A 23,472-nucleotide genomic window follows, 5' to 3' on the forward strand; every position below is an offset into this window, starting at 1 on the left:
AAAAAATCAAAACTCAAAACTAAGGGAACAAAGAAAGTGAAGAAAGTGGTGGAGCTGTAGGTTTTCTTTTACAAAAGACAAATCGTTTATTGATTCAGTCCTTCCACTTGCAACCTCTTTGGTAACAGGCATAACACTTCCAGACTGGGAGAACGCAGTGGAAAGGCCCAATTCTGACCTCTCACCACTTTCAGAGCTTAGCGACCCTTGACGTGCCTTGGTGAGAGGCCAAAATCAGGTTTCAAAGCATGGTTAAGCACCTGGCCTCTAGGGACAACCCAAAACAGTCTACCAGGACTTGTCTTGCTCATGGGTAGCCCAGAGGGCAGCCCCAGCACCCCCAGGCAAAAGATGGCTTGGGATGAGGATGCACGTTGGGCCTTTGGTGCCAAAGCTGACTGTGAGCTGTGCACTGGAAGGCAGCTTCGATGCTGTTCTTGGGACCTCCTTGACATCGGCCAACATGGCCATCAATGAAGCTTGACTCACCCATTCCTGTAGTAGGCAACAACTTGCCCCCGTTGGCCCCATGCTGATGCATTAACCCAACCATCTCAGTCTCCCCCTCATCACACCATCCCAAAGAGAGTAACTGCTGTACTTGGAGTTAAAGATAAACATATATTGATTACACATGGTCATAAAAAAAAAGTAATAATAATACATTTCCTAGAACATTACTTAAGATGCTTCTGAAAAGCACCCAAGCTTCCCCTCCCCGCCTTCCCTTATCTATACAGAATAAAGTGCTTCATTTAGTTTGTTCACACTAGTAGAGCCATCGATACACTCTTAACTTGGCATGTTTGGGCAACTGATACTGAATGCCGTAAAATAATACAGAGCTGAACATCAGGCATGAGAAACTAGTTTTGAGGCAAGTGCTTGGGGTTTCATTCATTTCCTTCAAGTTCCATGCTACTGAGGTTCTTCTTATTTCTATTTTTTTCCATTTTTATTATTTTCTTCTTCCTTTGCAAGTTCGACCCAACTCCCATTGTGGTTACGTGTCACTAGGCAGGGCTGCGTGTGGGGAAGCTCCCTCCGTCCGTGTGAACCAAGGGCATCTGTCCATCCGCCCTTCCCTCTTGACTTCGGGCAAACCGAGAGTTTAATCAATGGAGTTGTCTAGCAGCGGATGCTCATCTCTATTGCACTGTCACAGCCGTTCCCACCCGCCGGCTGTCCATCCATCACCACCTTCCCACTGCGCTGGGGTTATGGCTGTGGTCCAAAGGGCCAGCCACGCCTCATGGACATTATGAGGCTAACTGGTCTGTGCTACCAGGCTCCTGGGATATATAAACCAAAAATGACCCTCCCCATATGACTCCCTCCCTCCCCAAAGTTCAAACGAAGAGGGGGAAAAACAAATTCAAATCCGGACCGGTCTGGGAGTAGGCGCGTGGGCAGAGTTGTCAGCTGAACGTTGCATTGTGGCGTATTCATGAACTGCGTAATGAAAATCAAGCCCCTCTCCACCCTCGCAGTCCATCGAAGAAGGGATGTGAGAGATTAAGGTGCAAGAGTTAAAACAAAAATAACCAAAAATAAAATAAAATAAAATAAAATATAAAAAGCTTGAAAACAACGGACCCAGCTCCCCCACCTCCTGTCCTGTGTAACCGAACAGGACAGCGTGGGAACGACTCGCTTGAGCTCTTAGTACATTAACGAAAACCAGACATGAAGTGAGACATCGGGGCCAAATCAGGGTGTAGACAAAAGGGCTTGGAGGCCATGTAGGATTCCTGGGAACTGCCCAGGCTTTGGAGCGGGGAGGGAGCAGCAGGGATCTGGTTCTCCAAAGTGCTGTGTGCATGGTCACATCTCAACGTCTCCAAGTGGCTCTCCGGGTAGGCTCTCAAAGGGAATCGGACACAGCTGGGATCAGTCGCTGGCTTTCTGCTGGGCTTCTAGCCTCGATGAGGAGCTCTCATCTTGCAGTGACGTCCAAGCAGGACAGGTCATCACCATGAGAGGATGAACTGGGGACAGGGAAAGCCACCTCCAGGCACAAGGGAGCACATGTTGGTGTCGGGGTTTGCTTGGGAGGAGAAGTTTACCAGCCAGGAAGGCTAATAGGCTCCAACACAGAAGATTCTACAGACAAGGTGAGTCTTCCTCAGGGTGCAGAACTCCCCTCCCACATCAAGGTTACGTGAGGGAAAAGAAATGGGAAGGAGCCTGAGGGGATGGGGTCTGGGAGGCAGCGGAGAAGCAGCTAGCATGGACCACTGTTGAGGCCCTCCAGCACCTCCAAGGTTATCACTGACAGCTGCTCTAAAGCAGTTGGCTTCCAGTCTGGGTATGGTCCCTTCATAAAGCCAATGGCCCCAAGTGCTGGCTGCCCACATCCCTCACAGGTGTGTGTTCAAGAAGGCTTTGCACCATCCCAATAAGCCCTAGGATCATGGAGGAAGGAGAGTGGAGGAGCCTTTGGTACCCATCTGAGAAGGCCAACATGGCAAGGCAGCTCTGCCATAGGATCCTCCCTTTGCTGAAAGCAGATGCAGAGGAGGGTGAGCTCACTGGTACTGATTGCAGTGCTGATGGTCCACAAGATCCCAACCAAGAGGAGAATGGAAAACAATTTGTTGCTCCTTCATGCCAATATCCACATGAGCAACCAGCTTTCCAGAGATGTCAGCCATGGGGAGGCACCACTTAGCAGGAGAGGACACCAGTCACCTAACCTGTCAACTCAAACAGCACTCAGAAGAACAGCGAGATAACAGAACAGAATGTTCTGTTATCCTGTCAGGATAACACTCCTGCATGTCCCTGGTCAGCACTGAGCACATGGCTGATTCTTCCCATCTCTGCAAGGGTCAGCCTCAATGCTGTCCCAGTGCTTTGCTGATGTGAGCTAGGAGACAAAGGATCAAGACTTTTGGCAGAGGAAGATGTGGCTTACTCTACTCAGCAAGTGCTACTCCCCAGACTGAAACACAGAGGAGAAAGGGCTCCTGCAGCCCATTCAGTGTCCTCTCTTCCTTCCTGCCTACCAACAGCCCTGATCACTACCTCCTTCATGACCCATGTCCGCAGGCATCCGTAGCAGCAGTCTTGGGAGCAGGCATTTGCAGTAACACAGCCTATCTCTTGGCCAACACCTCTCTGTCCATGCTGGATGCTCTGCAGCTCCTGTAGCAATCCTCAGCCCTGAAGGGGACACTTCCCTGGGAAGGAAGACCACACAGCCATGGACAGGTCAATACACAACAACTCAAGGCAGAGCACAAGCAGCCAGAGACCCAACTTGGTCCCCAGCACCCAAAAAATGGTAACAGCAAAGCCTTCCTCTTCTCCTCCACCAGCACGAAGCCAGCCTGAATAAGTGAAACCAAAGACCAGCTCAACTTCAACAAACACAATGTCATCACAGAAGCTCTAACCAACACTATGGGGCATCACTGAACCAACCACAGCCCTCACCAGTCTCCTCTGGTCCTCCCAAGCCAGGCAGGGCAACGATTGCCAACCCCATGGGGAGAGGTAAAGCTTAGGAGAGCAACGTGGTCAACCAAGCTGAAGGATGGAACATGGTAATCAGGCTGGAAGTGGTCTTGCTTTAGCTCTAAGCCTTGCAATGGGATCCAACCTGGAGCTCACTCATGTCAGGGGTTTATTCGAATTGTTAAGGCACTATTCTGGGCTGATTCTGCTGAGAAATGGTGGCGTCCAGCTCCTCCACCCTAGGTTGCTGTGAAGCCACCCTCCCACTGGTCCCGAAGCCATCTGAGCTCTACCAGGGACACCTCACCAACTTCAGAGCATCCCCAGGTGCTTGACTCCTGCTGGGATTAGCAGAAAGGGCACACCAGAGCCCAGCTTCCTTCCCCCCGAAAATGAACTGGCAGTGGGCTGCCGACACCCCAAGATGCAATGCTGCCAGTGTTTGTGCTTTCACCTATCAAGGAGGAAAACCTGTTGCGGGGAAAGAAGACACAGTGAGAGCTGCTAACAAGAGTGGGCTGATGGCTTTCCAACAGGGACATCTGTTTGCTTGCCGCGGGCCACCGGGGCCGGCAGATGGGATCGGTGGGGACTCCTCTGCTGTGCCCACCTCTCATCCTCTTGGGAAAAGAGCCTGAATTGAAAGACCAGCTTTACAGTACAGGGATTCAAGCACCACTTAGCTAGATTTCAGCTTATTATAAATATCGAAGCACCGGCAGGCATTCATTCAGCTAGCGAGTGGGCACGCAACACCGGCAAGCTCAACCCTGGATGGCGCGGCATCCTGCTCCTCCGAGCCCTGCCAGCGTCCCAGCATGAAGATGAAGTTGATGCATGGGAAGATGAAACAGAGAGCGATGCCTTTTACCTACACCCTTACAAACAGACGGCAGTTCACCCTCAACACCCACGCTCCTTGAAGCGAGGAGGCAGGCGGGGTTCCTCCTGCTTCCCTTCTCCGCAGAGAATGATGGGTGAGAAAAAGGAAAAAAAAAAAAACCAAAACCCAAAGCAACCCCAAAACAAGGAGAAAGGGGGGTAGAGAGCAAGCAAAGCCTTGGCTCCCCATGGGGAAGCATTCCCAAAGGGCAGAGCAGTCCGTGCAGGCGCATGGCCGGGGTGGGGGGCACCTAATTGTTGTTCGAATTTATCCTCCCCGCAGGAAACAGGGGAGGGGGTGGTGGTAGGTGAGGAGGAGGAGGGAGGGTCTGTGGGAGGGGATGAAGCAGCGGCAGGGGGGAGACGCCGGGGCCAGGAGGCAGTGGGGCCGGGCTGGTGGCGGGCTGGGGGTTAGCCATGTCCGAAGCCAAGGGGTTGCTGACACGAAAACATTTCTCCTTATGGGCTTTCAGCATGTTGGAGAAGCGGAAGCGTTGGCCGCAGACGTCACACGGGTACGGCTTCTCGCCCGTGTGGGTCCGGCGATGCCGCTTCATGTTGGGGCGGCTGGTGAAGCTCTTCCCGCAGATCTCGCAGATGTAGGGCTTCTCGCCTAAGGACAGGGAAAGCCAGATGAGAAGCTGGTGGCTCGACCATCCCCACCAAAACCCCATCCTCCCATCCACCCGAAGATGCTACCCCCATCCCATCACTCTTTCCCTAAGGTGCCTGCCTGGAGGAGCTTGGGGCAAGGCAGTGAGCTCTCACCCGTGTGCGTCTTCATGTGCTCATCGAAGTACTGCTTCATGTTGAAGTCCTTGCCACACCACTGGCACATGAACTGCTTGTGGCCGATGTGGATGCTCATGTGAGAGCGCAGCTGGTACTTGTACTGGAAGCGCTCATTGCAATTCTGCAGGGGTAAGAAGGGAATGAGCTGTTGATGAGCACCCAAAAGACTTTCCCCATTCCCCCAAATCACCAGAATATTGAAGCAATGTAGAAATTACTTCCCCTCCTCACAAAATAACCAGAACAAACGGCTTTTCGGGACATACTCAATCAGGTTTGCAGGCTGGATGGACTTGGGATGGAATGCAAGGCCCAGGTGCTGGACAGAGGGGTTCTGGAGCTGGCCACCAGTTTTATCATAGGGTGGGACCCTCAGATCAGGAGGGGATGAAAAGTTTGGGAGAGGGGGTGCATCCTTACATCTCTGCTGCCAAAAGCACAAGGGAAGCCTCAAGAAGTGGAAGAGGAGGCTGAGGGGAAACCTCATCGCTCTCTACAACTACCTAAAAGGAAGTTGTGGAGAGGAGGGAGCTGGGCTCTTCTCCCAAGTGACAGGGGACAGGACAAGAGGGAATGGCCTCAAGCTCCACCAGGGGAGGTTCAGGCTGAACATTAAGAAAAAATGTTTCACAGAAAGGGTCATTGGGCACTGGAACAGGCTGCCCAGGGAGGGGGTTGAGTCACCTTGTTTAAGGGACAGGTGGATGAGGCGCTGAGGGACATGGTTTAGTGACTGATGGGAATGGTTGGATTTGATTATCCGGTGGGTCTTTTCCAACCTGGTGATTCTATGATCTTTCCCCAGATCAGTGGTTTTATGTCTGTTTGAGAGGATGCAGGGTGGGGAAACAGACGGGACCTTACCTCACATTTAAAAGGCTTTTCCCCAGAGTGCTGGAGTGAATGGACCTTGAGGGACATGCTGCGCTTGAAGGACTTCCCACAGGTCTCGCAGGTGAATGGCATGTCCTTGGTGTGAGCTGGCATGGATAGAAGCAGGGTCAGGTGCCTTCCCCGCACCCCACACATCCACCTCCCCACGTCCCACCTTCAGCTCCCAGCACTGGCACCCATCCCATCAAACCCAAAGCCATCTTGGGAAGTTGTGCAGTGGCAACGCATCAGGTAGTCCCCTAACTGCCTGCCAAACTCCACTTTTTGGATCTCTTTGGTGCCTACAAGCCCCAGGGACCCAATGGCCGCTGCCATCTGCAATGTGCTTTTCAAAGCCTGGCACTGGTGTGGTCTGGTCCTCTTTTACAAGGGAAGGATGGTTACAATTCAAATCCTCCTTTGATCACTTCTGAGGTCTTTTCTTCTGGTTAACTGAAATAAATAAGTTTCCCTAATAACACGCCTGATTGCTCCAAACCAAGCACTGAGCCGACATAAATACAGCATTAAATACTGGACCAAATTTCAAAGATCTTGCATTGACATTAGAAAGTTCACCCAAGATTAAATCCAGCCCTAAATTCCCAACACCAAGAGCAGCAAAATCCCACTCTTCATTGCGAATACGAGGGATGAACACCCCTAATGAGACCTCCCTGCCAGCCCCAGCGCCTCCCACACTCACCAACCATGTGTTTGCGCACGTGGGCCATGGTGTAGAACTTCTTCTCGCAAATCTCGCAGGAGAATTTCTTCTCGGCATAGCCATGGACAATCTTGTTGTGCTCATGGAGGGACCAGAGCTTCTTGAACCCCTTCCCGCATGTCACGCACTGCAAGGAGAGAGCGGATGGGCAGGGAAGCAAGAGAACATGCCCAGGCACCACCAGCACTTTGGTTTTGCCAGGCTATCAGCTTCATCCATTGAAAAAGTACCTCGCTTTGAAACTTACAGCTATGACATCAAAAAAATCATAACAACCAGCAAATCTGCTACAGAACTTGTCACTTCAAAACCTCCAGAACTCAGATTTCCATCCACTGGACCAGGAAGGGGCAATGATTTTTCTTGCACACAATGAAGCTGTTACATAAAAAAATCCCCCAATCCTCTATGCTTTAGAAGGTTGCAAAGAACATAGGAAGAAGCAGCTCAAGCCAGAGCATCACAACTTCAGTCTTCAGCAGATATTATGAATAGTTTACTACTAAATGAGTTTTCCAGACACATCCATTAATGAACAAGAACAGACCTAAAAAAAACCAGTCCATTTGCACAAGCATAAAAATATGATTTGTCCACAGAAGTCAAGGGTGCCCAGTCGCTGGAGGTGTTCAAGGCCAGGCTGGATGGGGCTTTGAGCAACCTGATCCAGTGGGAGGTATCCCTGTCCATGGCAGGGGAGTTGGAACTGGATGGGCTTTAATGCCCCTTTGGACTCCAACAATTCCATGAGTCTATGTTGAAAGTCTCCCCCAAGAAGTTATAGTAGAGATTTCAGCTCCACAGGTTCAATGTTTCTTCAGAAGGGTCCCAGGAAAAGCTCCAACTTCGTGTGAGATACATTTGAAGCATGTGGAATCAGTTTGGTGCTTGGGGAAAGACGGCAGAGCGAGGTCCACATGGGAAACCATTGCCAGAGCCTGGGGACAGCAGGCAATACTCAGGCAAGGACCCTGTCTGGAGCCAAGGTCTCTATCCTCCAAGGCTCAACTCTGCCCTTCATCTCTCTAGGACTCATCTTCCTCTTGGCCAACAAGGATAAAACCATCCCTTTTTCTCACAGATGTTTTGAGAACATATTTCATGCCTTGGAGGCATGCAGCAACAGCGTGGCTGAGAGGTACCAGTAAGCCCACAAAAGGATTCCTCCAGCTTCTCCTCTGACCCCAAGGAACGGACGCTCCTTGATGGTCTTCAATTAAATTTTGCACCAAATGAGGCCGTGGCGCCATAGAAAATACACCTTCATGCCATGTAGTCACAGTATCTTTCCATATGTATTTATTCTTAGCTGCCTGTGAGGCAAAATTAGGGTCACAGAGGCATTCCCAATACTCATCATCTTCACCTTGCCATGCCTGAATATTAGCATGAGTAGTTCTCTGAATTTCAGTGTTCCCAGATAAGCATTTCCATGGATCAGAATGGTTCTATCTCTGCTTTAAGAGACACTTCAGGACAAATTCAAGACCAGGGCTTGATACCAAAGACACATCAATATCCACTTTCTGCACTTAAAATGAAAAAGACTGATGGGGAATTTTAAAATTTAAGGTTGAGGGAAAGTGGCAGATGTAGGGAAGTCCTCAGGCAGGGACAAAGCACCCTGAAGGGCTGAGCTCTGTGTCCTCAGTTACCACAGAAAAAGCATCATTCAAAAATGTGGAAGTAACATCCAAACAAAGGAAAAAAATGAGAAGATAAATTCTGGTGGATTAAGAAGAAAACCATACTGAAGCTGGCCACAAGAGTTTGAGAAACAACCCAATAAAGCAAAGGATGAACTGGTTTTTTAGGTGGCAGAGGCAGGATGCCCACTATGACATCCATGGGGCTGAGGACAGTGATGGGAAATGACCACAAGGAAGGAGATGAAGCCTAACACCTAAAGTATCATGGATGAAATTTGCAGACAAAGCAGCAAAAAAAAACCCAGGAGACCTGAATGGGATCAAAGGGATGGTGCCACCATGGATCTGGTTAAGAAATAAGATATAAAGACTGTCCATTATATGTACAGAGTCAAAAAAAAAAATCCCTTTTCCATCCAGCTATAATTCCATGGTATATTGATGATGTTATTCAATATTATCAGAGCAAACAGAGTGAATTTGGCTATTTGTAAAATTAAAAATGCTCAACTAAATGAGAGGTAATGATCCACGTTTTCTGCAGAGGGAGGTCACTGCACGGACACTTGCAGTTCAACCTATTACCTGGAAAAGGGAATATAATGGGAGGGAAGAAAGCAAGAAGGTGACAGACCCACGTTATCCATCAGGAAAGCAGAAGAGCCTGAAGGGAAAACTCACTTTTAATCACACAGGCTTTATGACAGGATCTGAAACAGCCACCACCATGCAGGTATTGGAGCTGCACTCATCCATTCTGGGAAAAAAACTTTTTAAAAAGCCACCTCAGGGCTGTGATTTTTTTAGGATGATGCACTAAAGAATTGTAGAATGGTTTGGGTTGGACACGACCTTAAAGATCATCCAGTTCCGACATCCCTGCCATGGGCAGAGACACCTCCCACTGGATCAGGCTGCCCACAGTCCCATCAATCTGGCCTTGAACACCTCTAGGGATGGGGAATCCACAACTTCTCTGGGCAACCTGTTTCAGTGCCTCATCACTCTCATAATGAAGAATTTCTTCCCAATGTCTAATCTAAATCTTCCCCCCTCCAATTTAAAGCCATATAGGATTAGCAGCACCTTCACCCCACTGAAGCAGAGACCACTCCCACCTCCGTATCTCCCATAAGCCCTAACACCAAGATCTGCTTCATCACCTATTTCATTTGGGGTGCCATCAGCAAAGGGCTTCAGTAGCACCTGGGTTGCATTATCTTCAACTAGGAGAGCTGCAAGATCATTTAAAATCTGGTTGCTGGCAGGAAGGATGATTGGCAAAGCTCTCCAGAAGTCGTGATTTTTTTAATTGGTAGGGGCAGCATCACGCAAACCAACTCACTGGGGATTAGGAGATGGGCTGGAGGGGTCTACAGGAACATGTTTGCCGTTCTGATGGGATGCCTACCCCCCAGATTGCAATGATTTCCTGGAGCCAATTTGCAAACGTAGACAAGGATCTCGTTAGCATTAGGCAAAGGACACATCAAGCCTGAGCCATGCATGGATGTCAAATGACTTCGGAAATGTGCTAATACACGAGCTAAAAAGCACAAAAGGCAGATTAAAACCATTTTAACTCATGTCAGCAAATCTTTGAATGAGGCTAAATTGGTTTCAGCCTGGGTGGGAACGGCTGGAGTGTGTCTCCATCAGAGGCTCCCAAGGTTTTATCCAGACTAACTGAATAAATGCGAAGAAAAATTACTCCTCAAAAATTAGTCCATGTTTCCAGTCAGTTGGCCAAAGGGAGCCACAGACCCCTGGCACAAATCCTCCCATCTCATGTCACCATGGGACCCTCCTGAACCTGAATATGTGTCACAGATGAAGAAAGCTTCCCTCTCATCTGCCATGGGCCGCCCACAACATCAAAAATATCAATTCACTGTAAGCCCAAGCCCATCCCATGGTGTAGCTGAGTGGAACGCCCTATCATGGTCGGATGCTCCTCGGTTGGTAGCATGCCCCTCCACTTTGGTGGGATGTTCCCCCTTGGTGGGATGTCCCTGTGGTTGGCTCACCTGGATGTTCTTCTCGCAGTCAGTCTGGTGGTGCAGCAGCAACTCGCTCTCAAGCAGAAAGCGTTTGCCACACTTGTCGCAGATCTGCATGCGGCTGTGCGTGACATTCATGTGTTTCTCCAGGTACCAGCGGTTGTTGAAGACTCGGGGACACTTCTTGCACGGGTAATGCTGCTTCTCTTCCAGCTTCACCTTCTGACCCAAACTATCCTGCTCCTTTTTCCTCTTTCTCCCTCGCTGGCCCTCCTCTTCCTCCTCCTCCTCCTCTTCCACCTTGGCCATCTCCTGAGACCTGGTTGCCATGGCAGGCTTGGTGGCTTTGGCTGCCCGGCTGCCTCTGCGGGGCTGCCCACCCTTTTCTCTTTTTACCTCCGATGCATCTTCATCGTCATCCTCCTCCTCCTCTTCTTCTGTTGTTTCCTCTAGGTCTTCCTCCTCACTGTGCTCCTCCTCCTCTTCCTCCCCCACCTCTGCATCCTCCTCTTCTTCCTCCTCTTCCTCCCCTTCCTCGTTCTCCTCCTCCCCGTCCTCCTCTGTGTCGCGCCCATCACCATCAGGCCGCCCCATCACAGCTGCCTCGCTGGCAGCCGCCTTCCCCTCCATGCCCTTGGAGACGTTGAGGGTCTGGTTGTTGAGGTTCACCTCCACAATGATCTGCTCCCGGTTATACGAGCCCTGGCTGTCCAGGTCCTCCTCAGATTCCTCACCCTCCATCTTACAGACGGCGCCCGGACCACCGTCCTTCTCCTCCTTGTAGTACTGCTTGGCTGGACCAGCGGGGAGCGTCCCACCACCTGCCCCATCTTCCACTCGCACTGAGAAGGGGTCATTGCCCTCTCGGGCATAGATCTTGGGGTGGGGGGCATCCACCTCCTGTTTGATCTCGCAGTAGTAGGGTGGGGGTCCAGCACAGCTCTCGGCGGGCAGAGCCATGTCGGCAGCCAGGCTGAGCGAGCGGGTGTCGAGGAGGTCCTGGCAGGAGGAAGCGATGTTGTTCATCTGCAGCACAGCAGCCGCGTTCAGCACATCCTGCACGTTGCAGGAGTTGACAAGGAGCTTGGAGGTGTAGATGAAATTGAGGATCTGCTGGAGGCCCTGCGAGGTGAGGGCCTCCAGCGAGAGCTCGACGCGCTGCAGCTGCTTGTTTTGGGTGAAGAGGGAGTGGAAGAACTGGCTATAGGCCGCCAGGACCCCCTTGTGCGCCGGGAAGATGCTCTTGTGCTGCACTAGCACGATGTCCACGTCACACAGGTCCGGCTGAAAGAGGCGCTGCTCGTTCAGTCTGTCCATCAAACACGTGAAGTGGAGGGCTACATCCTCCACCAAGGAGTACTCAGCCGAAGGGTAGTCAGTCGTTTTTTCGACTATCAGCTGTGGGGAGGAAGGAAATAAAACCATTCAGGAAGGCTCATTCCCCAGAAAAACACCTGCCCAGCCATGCCGCCTGTCCCTGTTCAAGCATCCCAAGTCAGAAATGCCAACTGAGAAGTTCTGCCACCAGCCCCAGCTTGGAGATGCCAACCAAGAAGCTCTACTACCAGCCCTAGCTTAGAGATGACAACCAAGAAGCTCCATCATCAGCCCCAGCTTTGAAACACCAAGAAGATCTACTATTGGGCCCAGCTTGGAGATGTCAACCAAGATGCTCCACTATGAGCCCCATCTTGGAGATGCCAACCAGAATCATAGAATCATAGAATAACCAGGTTGGAAGAGACCCACTGGATCATCGAGTCCAACCATTCCTATCAAACACTAAACCATGTCCCTCAGCACCTCATCCACTCGTCCCTTAAACACCTCCAGGGAAGGGGACTCAACCCCCTCCCTGGGCAGCCTGTTCCAGTGCCCAATGACCCTTTCTGTGAAAAATTTTTTCCTAATGTCCAGCCTAAATCTCCCCTGGTGGAGCTTGAGGCCATTCCCTCTCGTCCTGTCCCCTGTCACTTGGGAGAAGAGGCCAGCAGCCTACTCTCCTCGACCTCCTTTCAGGTAGTTGTAGAGAGCAATGAGGTCTCCCCTCAGCCTCCTCTTCTCCAGGCTAAACACCCCCAGCTCTTTCAGCTGTTCCTCATAAGGCCTGTTCTCCAGCCCCTTCACCAGCTTCGTTGCTCTTCTCTGGACTCGCTCCAGAGCCTCAACATCCTTCTTGTGGTGAGGGGCCCAGAACTGAACACAGGATTCGAGGAGCGGTCTCACCAGTGCCGAGTACAGAGGGAGAAGAACCTCCCTGGACCTGCTGGTCACGATCCAAGCCAAGATGCCATTGGCCTTCTTGGCCACCTGGGCCACTGCTGGCTCATGTTCAGTCACTGTCAACCAACACCCCCAGGTCCCTCTCCTCCAGGCAGCTTTCTAGACAGACTTCTCCTAGTCTGTAGCACTGCACAGGGTTGTTGTGCCCCAAGTGCAGGACCCGGCACTTGGTGTTGTTAAACCTCATGCCATTGGACTCAGCCCAGCGGTCCAGCCTGTTCAGATCCCTTTGCAGAGCCTCCCGACCCTCCAGCAGATCAACACTTCCACCCAGCTTAGTGTCGTCCGCAAACTTGCCAAGGGAAAGCTCCTCCAACAAACCCAGCTTGAAGGTGCCTACCAAAAAGCTGTACCATCAGCCCCAGCTTTGAAATACCGAGAAGATCTACCACTAGGCCCAGCTTGTAGATCCCAATCAAGAAGCTCCACCACCAATCTGAGTCTGGGAAACATTTGCCCCATGTTAGAAGACAATTTTAGACATTAGATGAGATTTTACCACCTAACTAGATGGAAATGAGGATTCTAGACCCCGTTACTTCTACACCATAATTACATAAAACACAGGATCCTCCAGCATTTACCAGATTGTGCTTCATGCTCTGACTCCCATTAGCAGTTTGCTCACTAGATGGTTTCACTGAGATGATATATGCTCTTTTTTAATGCCTGTTTTAAATTGTCCAGGGAAAGGCACTACCTGGAAAAATTCAATTCAGGGAGTGAAGGGAAGGCCGGGAAATGCAGCAAGTGCCAACACTCCCCAGGCTGCATTTGCTGGGTATTTAATTTAGCTCACGCTTATTTTGCATGATGCAGACCATGGATGTTCATCATCTCTCCTAGGGACCCTCAAGTCCCAGGATGGGTTTGTTGGCTGCATCCCAAACACAAGGGATATCCCATACCCCGAGTTCCACGTCCTGCATTAAAAGCAGGTGGGATATCCCCTTTCCCACTGCTTCCCTTTGGATTTCCGTGCTGAACACCCAGCTCATGGATGAAGATGGATCCAACCACGCTAATGCCCACCTTCCCCACCACTTCAGGATGTGACCAAGGTGCAGAATAGTGGCAAATACGGAGACTTCAGTGTGCCAGGTTTTCCCTGCACCTCGTGCTCCAAAAAGAGCTGCTCAGCTCCTATTTTTTCTGGGACAAACAGCAGCTCTTGATCAACACACAAATTCCAGCAAGACACATTTTGTTCATCTTTTTTTTTTGGTGAGCCAAAGACAAAGACACACACAGACAAAAATGTTTAAATAATAAAAAAGGGTGTTTTCTTCTCTGTTTTCTCAACAAGCAAAAAAAAAAAATAAAAACCTCCCCCTTCCCTGCCAAGATCTTTCATTTTCACTGAATTTCTGCTCCACAACCAACCAGCCCAACCAACAGGGTCATCAGCTTTGCATGGTCCTGATGACCCTGAAGAGCCCCAGGAAGTGTTCACACCTGAGGAAAACCCAACTCTTCCCCAAACTCTTAGATCTGAAGCCTGGAATGGAGCAAAGAGCTAGTACAAGAAGGTGGTTATATATATATTATTATATATATATATTAATATATATTCACGTGAATATATTTTAACTCTTTATACACATAAATGAAGACCCATCCCTGGAGGTGTTTGAGGCCAGGTTGGATGAGGCTTTGAGCAGTGGGAGATGTCCCTGCCCATGGCAGGGGCGTTAGAACTGGACAAACTTTAAGGTCCCTTCCAACTCAAATCATTCTATGATTCTACAATAAATACATAAATAGATCAATATATAAACACTCTCTATATGTATTTATTATAAAACACTGCATCCCAGCTGGGACATCCATCCACCCTCCTATTTTCTAAGCCTTGTGCCTGCCAAGAACATTTCAATGAGAGGAACTTGGATGGCTCAGCACCCCCCAAAAGCATAGAAAATAAATTAAGATATAATAATTATTGAATGCCAAAGAGACAGCAAGCTTTCAACAGAGCAGTCTGTTGTTTGCTAGGGACTCTCCTGCTTTACTTTCACTCTGGAAAAAACTTGAATTCAGGTTTTTCCTCCTGGGGACTGTCTCGCCTTGCTCTCCAAGCTGCCCCAAGCCCAGAAATGTCCATAGTTATGGAGAAATTGGTGCAAAATAGGGAGATTAAGGCTGCTGGGCAGCATCGCCTCTATGCAGCCCAGCCTGGAGAAAAAAAGAAAAAAAAAAAGCTGTTTTTTTGCTCCAGATCGAGGTTTTTTGGCAAAAGGGGCTGACCCCTCACCCAGCACCAGGGCTTGCCAGGCAGCTCTAATCAGTCCCAGCAGCGGTGAGGACAATGCGTGTCTTGGCCGCGTCCTGTCAGTGACTTCAGCCCAGGCCTGTCAGCAGGAGGTTTTTGCTCTTTATTGCTCTCAGATGCTTTTCGTGAGCTCACCCAGAGCCGGAGCCCCAGCCAAGACAAGAGGCGCCCGTCGGGGTGAGATCCCAAGAAAGACCCCAACTTGCCCTAAAATGCCCCTCTGGCAGCTCCTGTCCCTGCAACCCCATTGAAGCGGAAAAGCCCAATTAATTGGGATTAATGGGAGAGTTAAAGCCATTACCCCTTCCCCCGGGAAAACACAAATATTTTAAATATATCTATATACATAAAAAAATACATTAAATATATTTTTAATTTTCTTTTTCAATAAATATCACAGTTTTGCTCTTCTCCACCATCACCACCTTGGTCCTCTGGGTTGGTTGGGTCATGGCACTGTGGCAGCGGGTCACCCATCCCAATGCCTGCACTTGGGGTGCTTGCTGGGTGCATCAAACCAAAGCAAACCCCAAACCCACCCACCTCCTCCATGCCCCACTGACCTCTGGGCAGCGCCTTGGGTATGATTTGTACTGAAAAAAAAACCCCCATAAAAGTTATTCAAAAGCAGCACGGCCATGAAGTCCCTACCCCCGAGGGACGGCGGTGCCTCCAGACAGCCCTCCCAGTTCTGACGCTGCCCTCGGCTCTATTTTAAGAGTGTTTCCAAGCAGCTCTGGCCAAAGCCCTGGCCTGAAGCAGTTGGAGGATGGAGAGGATGCTCAGGGCAAGAGGGGAACAAGGGATGTGGGTTGGCTGAACCCCAACAGCAGGGAATGCGAAAAAGAGATAAGGGTGATACAGGAACGATAGCCGAAAGAGATGCTGATGCTCACTGGACAGAGCAATCTCTCTCCAGAAAAGCCTTCAAAAAATCTCTCTATAGGAGATGGAGCCCAAAGCACAGTCCCACTCCCCTTCCACCCACATCTTCCTGTGTGCCTCAGTTTCCCTAAACTGCCACACCAACACCCGACAACCTCCCTTGTAAGGGGGCTGCTGCTCCCTTTCAAAATCAATGTACTAAGATAAAATGCTATTTATCTTCAGAAGTATAAAGAGTCAGATCCCTAAATGCTCCTGCAGCACTAAAACGCCCTGAGGGACCAGTCAGTTGGGTCACTCTGGCTATATTTAAATACTCAAATCTGCAGCCCCCCAGAAGACCATCTCCGACATTCACTGGCCTCTCTATTTATAGGCATGTTTATCACCCTCATCACCAGAGCATCGAGGACCACGAGTACCTCTCTGCTGTATTAGCACCAGGATGGGGTTTTAGAGGTATAAAAAGCACATTTAGGTGGTCACATGCCCCCATCTCACGCTGGGCAGAGTGGTTAGACCAGTTGCCCACAAAAGTTCCCGTTAGGCACAAAATTTGGGGATTTCCTTCAAATATTTCAACTCCAAAAGTCCCACGAAAAACAGCAATCTGGTTTTCTGTATCATTCGCAACCACCGAAACATTTACTGTTGACCTTCAGTATTAAACTGCATTAAGGAAAAGTGCTTTATTAAGTAGCTGAATACGACTTTTGCACTTGCTCCTTCAGAAAAGGGAACCCACGTCCTATTCTCAATTCGAACACCGCTGCCTTTCAGGGAGAAAGAACTTGGTTTGAACCTATTTAATGCCACAACCTGAATTTTGCTAAAGAAGTAAACAACATTAAAAACTTATTTTACAGATTAATCCAGATGCTACAAAAGTGCATCGCTAGAAAACCCCAAACCACCTGCACTCCAGGTTTTAATCCTCAGCCCCCTATAATTTGCCCTCTGCTTTCAAGACCTGCGGATGAGACCATCAGCCTTTTCTCCATAGTTTTGAGGCCCTACAAGGCTTTTCTAAGGACGATGTGATGCTCACATCATCCCATGACTCCCAAAGCTGGGATGCACCGCGATGAAGCTGCTGCAGAACCACCAGCACTGCCCAGACCATATTCCGTACATCACCAAAACCCCCCAAACCACCCATTTTTTTAATTATTGCCGTGCACAAAACCCTAGCAGCTGGGTAAAACACATCCCAAAGCAGCCTTGCCTCACCTCTCACCTACCCTCGCCTCTCTGCTTGCCCATCGCCTTCCTCCCCAGGAACCTCTCCCATGGGTGCTTCGCCCTCCCATGGCACAGGACTGTGCTGGGGCGGAGGGGTTTGTTCGCTTCTCCGCTTCTCTGACAAGTGTTTTTATTTAATTAGGGGAAGGTTGTCCGGAAAAACAAGCAGGAAGGGAAAACAATAGCTCGGCCGCAGCCCCGCCTGGTGAGGCGCCAGCCAGCACAGCCCCGAGCACCCACCGCCAGCATCCTGACCACCAGGATGCTGCCAGGGCTGGACCAGGCACTGCCCAGGGATGGTTCCATCACCACTCTGGAGCCAGAGATGGCCATCTCTTTTAGGATGGTGGCGACACCACCAAAAACGGTGATTTTTCCCCTGCCTAGGAGGCTTGAGGCTGCCCAAAATAGAGCCAGATGTGAGGGGAAGGGGCTCAGTGATGCTCCCAGAGCATGACAACCGCCACAGCGTCAGGCACCCCATAAACCACCTCCTAGTCTCTGTGCAAGCGAAGATGAGCATTAGCCCATCTGGGGGACAGTCAGATGCTTCCCAGACTTATTTTTTCCCCTCCCATTTGGCTGAGTTTTTTTAATAGCATCAAGCATTTACAGGCTTCGGCTCAAAGACGTATTTCCAGGGAGCAGCCTTGGAAGCTGGCGGCAGTGCCAGGCCCAGAGGGACCATTGTCAGCGCAAGGGAACGGGGACAAATCCTTCCCTCATCCCTGTCCCCCTGCAGCTGAGGAGGCTCCTCTGCAAATGTGGAAAAGATTCATTCAGGCTTTCCTTGTAAGCACCACAGCTGCCTGCAAGTACAAGCGGACAAGGTGGGATGAGCAACATGAAGGTTCGCCCTGTTGGGAGTGGGCACTGGCTTCCAAGCAGCACAGCCTGCAGAGGGTTAATGGTTGGTTGCTTTCTTATTTATTCTATATATTTTTAATTTTTCGAACCCCACCAGCAACTCCTTTTGTTTTCCACACAGAGCTGCAAAACCACAACGATGCCCTGCAAGGACAGATGGGTTAACCCTGCCATCACCCCCCATCCCAAACCAGTCCACGAAGGTGACGGCACAAAGCTGCTCCAAGGAGATACTACTGCCACCGTGATGGCACCAGGGACATCATCGCTCTGTTCCACCAAGGGCGACAGTGGTGAGCATCGCCAAGCCCTGAAATTTGCTCAGTAATCTCCATATCCGCCCCAACATAAGCAAAGGAGGCGAGCATCGCCCTCTGCACAAATACTCCCTGGTGCAAAAATAATGAGGCTTCAGCCCAGTGCCACGTTACTTTCAACCCTGGACAAGTCTCAATCCCTCTGCTCTGGTGGGAGAGCAGATACACTGAAGCCAGGCTGGATGCACCCATCCAACCATCTATGTCCACTTGGTCAAGGGGTTTCTTTGGGTGCAGCTCAGGCCAGAACTGACACAAGGTGCCAAAGGTCTCTGGATGATTCAAGATCTGAGCGAAGCCCGTACCAACGTCTGATGGATGCTGCTGGATATTGGCAGAGCCAGCACCCTCCTGGCAAACACCAAACACAGCCACGGCAGCCAAACCACGGGGTCCCTGCCAGTGCCTGGCACGGTTCATGACACCCAGCTGATGGAGATGTCCACGAGTCACTGCCCTGGCATGGGAGCAAGGAGCAGGATGGGATGCTGCCCTCCTGTCTGGGGGACACAGGACCTCCCGCAGAGTCACTGCTGGAGTGGAAGAGCCCGAGGGATACACACACAGACAGAGCCAGTGTCCCCCTCTCTCCTCTGCCGGAGAAAAACAAGCAGAAGAAAGATGGAGGGAGGAAACAAGGACAAAACCTAGCGCTGACCTCCCCAGCCGGGCTGTGGGCCAAGCAGCTGTGCCAGGGGCCAGCTCCAGACCGCTGCCCAGTCCAGCACGAGCCACGCAAGGCCAGGGAGGAGGCAAGCATCGTTCCTTTGGACCCCTCTGGGTGTCCCCCAGCACCACCAACGGAGGGGATGGATGCAGTGGGGCATGCGGCACACCAAGACCCCGTGGCTCATAGGATGCCCAGGAACCTCAAATTCAGTGCCAGGAGCACGCACGGGTGCAGCAGGGCAGCCACCACGCTGCTTGCACACAGCCTGAAGTCTTAGTGTCCCCAGGGTGGCCGCACACCCACATACTGCCCCACAATTGCTGAGAAAAGGCCAAGATCCCCCTGGAAAGCAAGGTGAATGGATGCACGAGGTCTCCTCCCATGTCTCACTAAACTAGGCTGGCACTAGATGAGATGGTAGTAACCTCCTGCCTGGCACTGCAGCACCCATCCCCACGGAAGCCACTATGACCTTTCAGATGGGTCAGCTGTGAGATGCGATATGACACCTCCAAGGTTTGCCCTACACCCGGTTCCCATCAGACCCTAAAGCGACAGCATTTACTAACCCAACTCCTGACCACAAAATTACTGCCAGGTCCAAGGTTAAGCCTCTCCTAGACAGGGCTTTCCATCCCAGAGCATCCTCTCCAAACCCTGGCACCGACCTCAGGGATGGTCCCCATCTCAAAGAATCATCAGTTAGTTTGGGTTGGAAGGGACCTTAAAGATCATCCAGTTCCAATGCCCCTGTCATGGGCAGGGAACATCTTCATAGGATCACAGAACCATGGAATAGCTTGGGTTGGAAGGGACCTTAAAGATCATCCAGTTCCAACGTGCCTGCCATGGATCAGGTTGTTCAAAGCCTCATGCAACCTGGCCTTGAACATCTCCAACTTCTCTGGTCAACCTGTGCCAGTGCCTCACTGCCCTCAAAGTAAACGAAATTCTTCCTATCATCTAATCTAAACCTACCAGCTCCATTGTAAACTCTGCCTTGACTGGGGCTCCTTGAGAAGCACCGGCCATTCTCCTCTGGTCCGGCCATGCTCCATGCCCAACACTAACATTTTCAGGAGCATGCATTAAAATGGCTTATTTTATCACGGCTGTTCCCTAAATTCAGCAGCTCGAGGAGCAGAGCTTTTACTCAGACAGGGTGATAACAGCCCTGGCTCTGGGCAAAAGACATAGTTACAATAAATTATCTTTTTTAATTATATTTTTTTATGATTAAGTCCTCTATCCAACGTGTCTGCTCCACCATGGCCAGTGCTTGCTCACAGCAAAAGCCATCCGAGGTTCCACCATCAGGAAAAGCAGATTGGCAGAAGAGAGACAGCAGCCCCAAAGGACATGGGGACAAGTGCACAGGTGTCCCCACACGGGAAACCCAACAGGGCCAGCCTGCCCCGCAAATACTGCTCCAGCAACACGTTTCCTTTAGAAATGAGAGAGGAAAAATGAGGGCCAGGCCACACAGAGTCTAGCTCTGAGCTCATCCCCCTCACCAGCATCCCCTTCTCCAGCCTTTCAGGGACTACAGATTCCATGGGACGCAGGGGATATCAAGGATGCAAACCACACAGGGGACTGGGGATCCCCGCTTTTGGGGCCACGTAAACGTGGCAGCAAAATTAAAACTTCATTTCATGCTTTTCCCGGAGAGGACTTGTGGACTTTGTCATGGCTATCATCACGTCCCCATCAAATAGGGCTTAAACGCAGCAACACGGGACAGCCCTTAGTCTTATCCTCCAGCCAGAGTGAAGATGGGCAAACCAGCAATTCCCCTGGAAACCTTCAAAGACCCTCTGATGTTTTGACACATTCAGTTCATCCACAAAAGATTTTTCCCTATTTTTCCTCAAGCAAGAACACCCGCATCTTAAGAACAACCAATATTTAATCGATTTGCAGGCAACCTCTTGCTTCTCCCTCCCTTTTCCAAAGAGGACACCTCCGAAGGCAGCAGCGGGTTATTTTTACGAAGGGGGTGACATGCCTCTCCTCCAGACACAAGACAGAAATCCAAGGCCATTTATCTCACCCGACTCCGGCGTTTGCCTGGTAATAACCTAACGCGCCGTTAATTCCTCGCAGGGAGAACAAAGCTCTGCCATGAAGCCAAGCCAAGCAGTAAAGGGGACCCTCTGGCTGCCCCAGCAAAGCCCCTAGAGCAGCATTTAGCCCAGCCAGCATCCTCAGGGAAACTCCACAGTCAGAGCTGAAATGTTTGCACCCAGCCACATTTCACCCCGGATCCAGAAGGGAAAAAAAAAAAAAAAATTAAAAAATCCCATAATATCTTTCCAAGGAGGATTTTTGCTCTGTAAAGGGAATTTTCCTCTGGTTCTTGCTGAGGCCATGCGTGGAGGAAAGGTTTAATTCCCAACTTTCCCCTTTCTTCCTTGCAGGGCTGCCCTCTCGGGTGGGCTCCCAGCATCTCCATCCCCACCTCCAGGCACAAAACACTCTGAAACCCGCCCCAGCGCTTGCCTCAGTCCATCCTGGAGACATCTCCTACAGCATCTCCCTCCAGAGAGGACGCAGAAGTGGCTTCAGCATCTGATTTATCGCCAGCAGGAATTTTGCAGTCCGAGCATTGGTTCCCCAGCTCCAGGTACCCCAGTATCGGGGCTGGAGGGTGCCAAGCCCCAGCTCAGCATCCCAGCGCAGGGTCAGCATTATTTCTTTATTTTCCCCAAAGCTTATTTTCCCGTTTTCCCAAAAAGCCACTCGAATGCCTCCCAGGGTGGTATTTTCCGGGCACAGAGCCATCGCTGGGGCAATCACAACCCCACACTTTTAGGGATGGGGGATGCCCCAGGGTACCAGCAACCCTGGTCCTTGGGCACGCCACATCCTGAGGGATTCCCTGCGCATCTTCCCAGCTCAGGCCTGCTCCCTGCAAGTCAAACTAACCCCCTAAAAGTCCACCAGGCACTAAAATAGGTCACGGCCGCAGGCGAGAACCCCAGCTGCAAGGCTCCTGGTGCAACCAGCCTCCTGCTGTTATGATTATTATTATTTTTTTTTAAGGGCAAGCATGGAAAATCCCTTTGCACACCCAAAGTGGGGTGGGATCCTGCACATACACCCCCCCCAGCCTCGCTCCTCCAGGGTATTGGGGTGCACCCAGCATCCCCCCCACCCTGGGTAAAGGGGTCCCCGTGGCAGGGTAGGAGCGAGCCAAGGGGAAAAAAAAGGGGGGGGGGGACCCAACGAATTAGCAAAATGAAGGAGTCATCCGGGGAACAAAAAAAAAGGGCCGAGGAAGAGGCAGGCTGCTCTCCCGCAACGCCAGCAAATCCTCTGGCCTGTTAGCTGGAAAAGTTCCCCCCCGAATCCCTAAACCTTCCCTCTGTGTGTGTGTCCCCCCCCCCAAACAGGAGCCGTGGGATGGGCTGGGGGCCAGGGGGAGCAGCCCCCTCACAGCCCTGGAGCTGCTGAGCCGCCTGCCGACCCCTTGAGGGGAGGGAAAACCCTTCTGCTTCCCCCCGAAAACCCTTCTGCTTCCCCCCCTGCACCCCCTAAAAGCTCCATCACCCCTCAAAGCATCCTCGGGGAGGCGGGGGGGGGCGAGGATGATCCCAATGCAACCCAAACTGTTATGCATGGGGGGGGGGGGGAGAAGAAGGGGGGGGGGTGCATTTAAAATGCGATTTTACCCAAATGCAAAACCTTTTACCCCTTCAAACAACACAAGGGGGGGGCAAACAGCTCCCCCCCCCTCCTCCAAAGCGGTTTGCAATGCAAACACCCGACCCATCGCGCTGTTTGTGCCCCCCCCCCCCAATCAAGCATCCCCCATGCAACAACCCCCCCCCCCCCCTTCTTTTCCACCTCCACCGCCCTTTTCCAAGGATTTGGGCAAGTTTCAGAGGCCGCTGCAAAGTCAGCAAAGCCCCGGGAAGGCGAGGAAGCAGGGAAGGGGGGGTAGGGAGGGAAAGGGAAAAGAAAAACCACTAAAGAAAGGGAAAAAGCAAGGGGAGGGGGGTGCAATCTCTACCATTTTGATGCAAAGGTCTCCGCGCAAAGGAGTCCCGGTGCTCCTCCGCTTGCCGGGGGTTTTTGCTCTCCATGAAAAAAAAAGAGATGTTGGGTTGGGTGGTTTGCTGGGTTGGTTGCTTGTTCTTTTTTTTTTTTTCCCTTTTTTTTTTGGCTGCCTCGTGTTTTGGTTTTTTTTTTTTTTTTTGCCTTTTGGAGGAGAAGTGGGGGGGGGGAGAGGAAATTATCGCGTTGCCAGCCCTGCTTGCATCCCTATTTTCCTTTTCTCCTTTCTTTTTTTTCCTCTTCTTCTTTTTTTCCTTATTTTTCCTCTTTTTTTCCTCCTTTTTTCTCCTTTTTTTTCTCTTTTTTTTCCTCCTTTTTTTTTCTTCTTTTTTTTTTCTCTTCCTTTTTTTCCCCCCCCTCTCCTTTTCCGTTCCCCTCTCCTCCTTCTTCTTCTTCACCTCATCCTGCCCATCGCCATGTTCGCCCCTTTTAGGAAGACGGAGGAATGCGGAGCGGCGGCGGCTCCGGCTGCCAAGATCCCGCTGATTGGAGCCG

At 50.9% G+C, this 23,472-nt stretch overlaps 1 protein-coding gene across 2 annotated transcripts; it reads right to left on the minus strand.

The window, feature by feature from the left end:
• Positions 1-601: 601 nt before the first annotated feature.
• Positions 602-23,264, minus strand: ZBTB47 (zinc finger and BTB domain containing 47). 2 transcript variants are annotated; one of them, XM_069859157.1, is made up of 6 exons: positions 22,934-23,264; positions 10,410-11,780; positions 6,713-6,860; positions 5,998-6,113; positions 5,110-5,254; positions 602-4,954 (listed from the first exon to the last, which is right to left on the minus strand). In XM_069859157.1, exons 1-6 carry the CDS (start codon positions 22,934-22,936, stop codon positions 4,593-4,595), a joined length of 2,145 nt encoding a protein of 714 aa, XP_069715258.1. In that variant the 5' UTR covers positions 22,937-23,264; the 3' UTR covers positions 602-4,592. The 2 variants fall into 2 exon arrangements, with proteins under 2 accessions (XP_069715258.1, XP_069715257.1); XM_069859156.1 differs by lacking the exon at positions 22,934-23,264 and adding an exon at positions 17,064-17,169.
• Positions 23,265-23,472: the final 208 nt, after the last annotated feature.

This window comes from Phaenicophaeus curvirostris, chromosome 6, assembly GCF_032191515.1.
Source record: "Phaenicophaeus curvirostris isolate KB17595 chromosome 6, BPBGC_Pcur_1.0, whole genome shotgun sequence".
Taxonomy (NCBI): domain Eukaryota; kingdom Metazoa; phylum Chordata; class Aves; order Cuculiformes; family Cuculidae; genus Phaenicophaeus; species Phaenicophaeus curvirostris.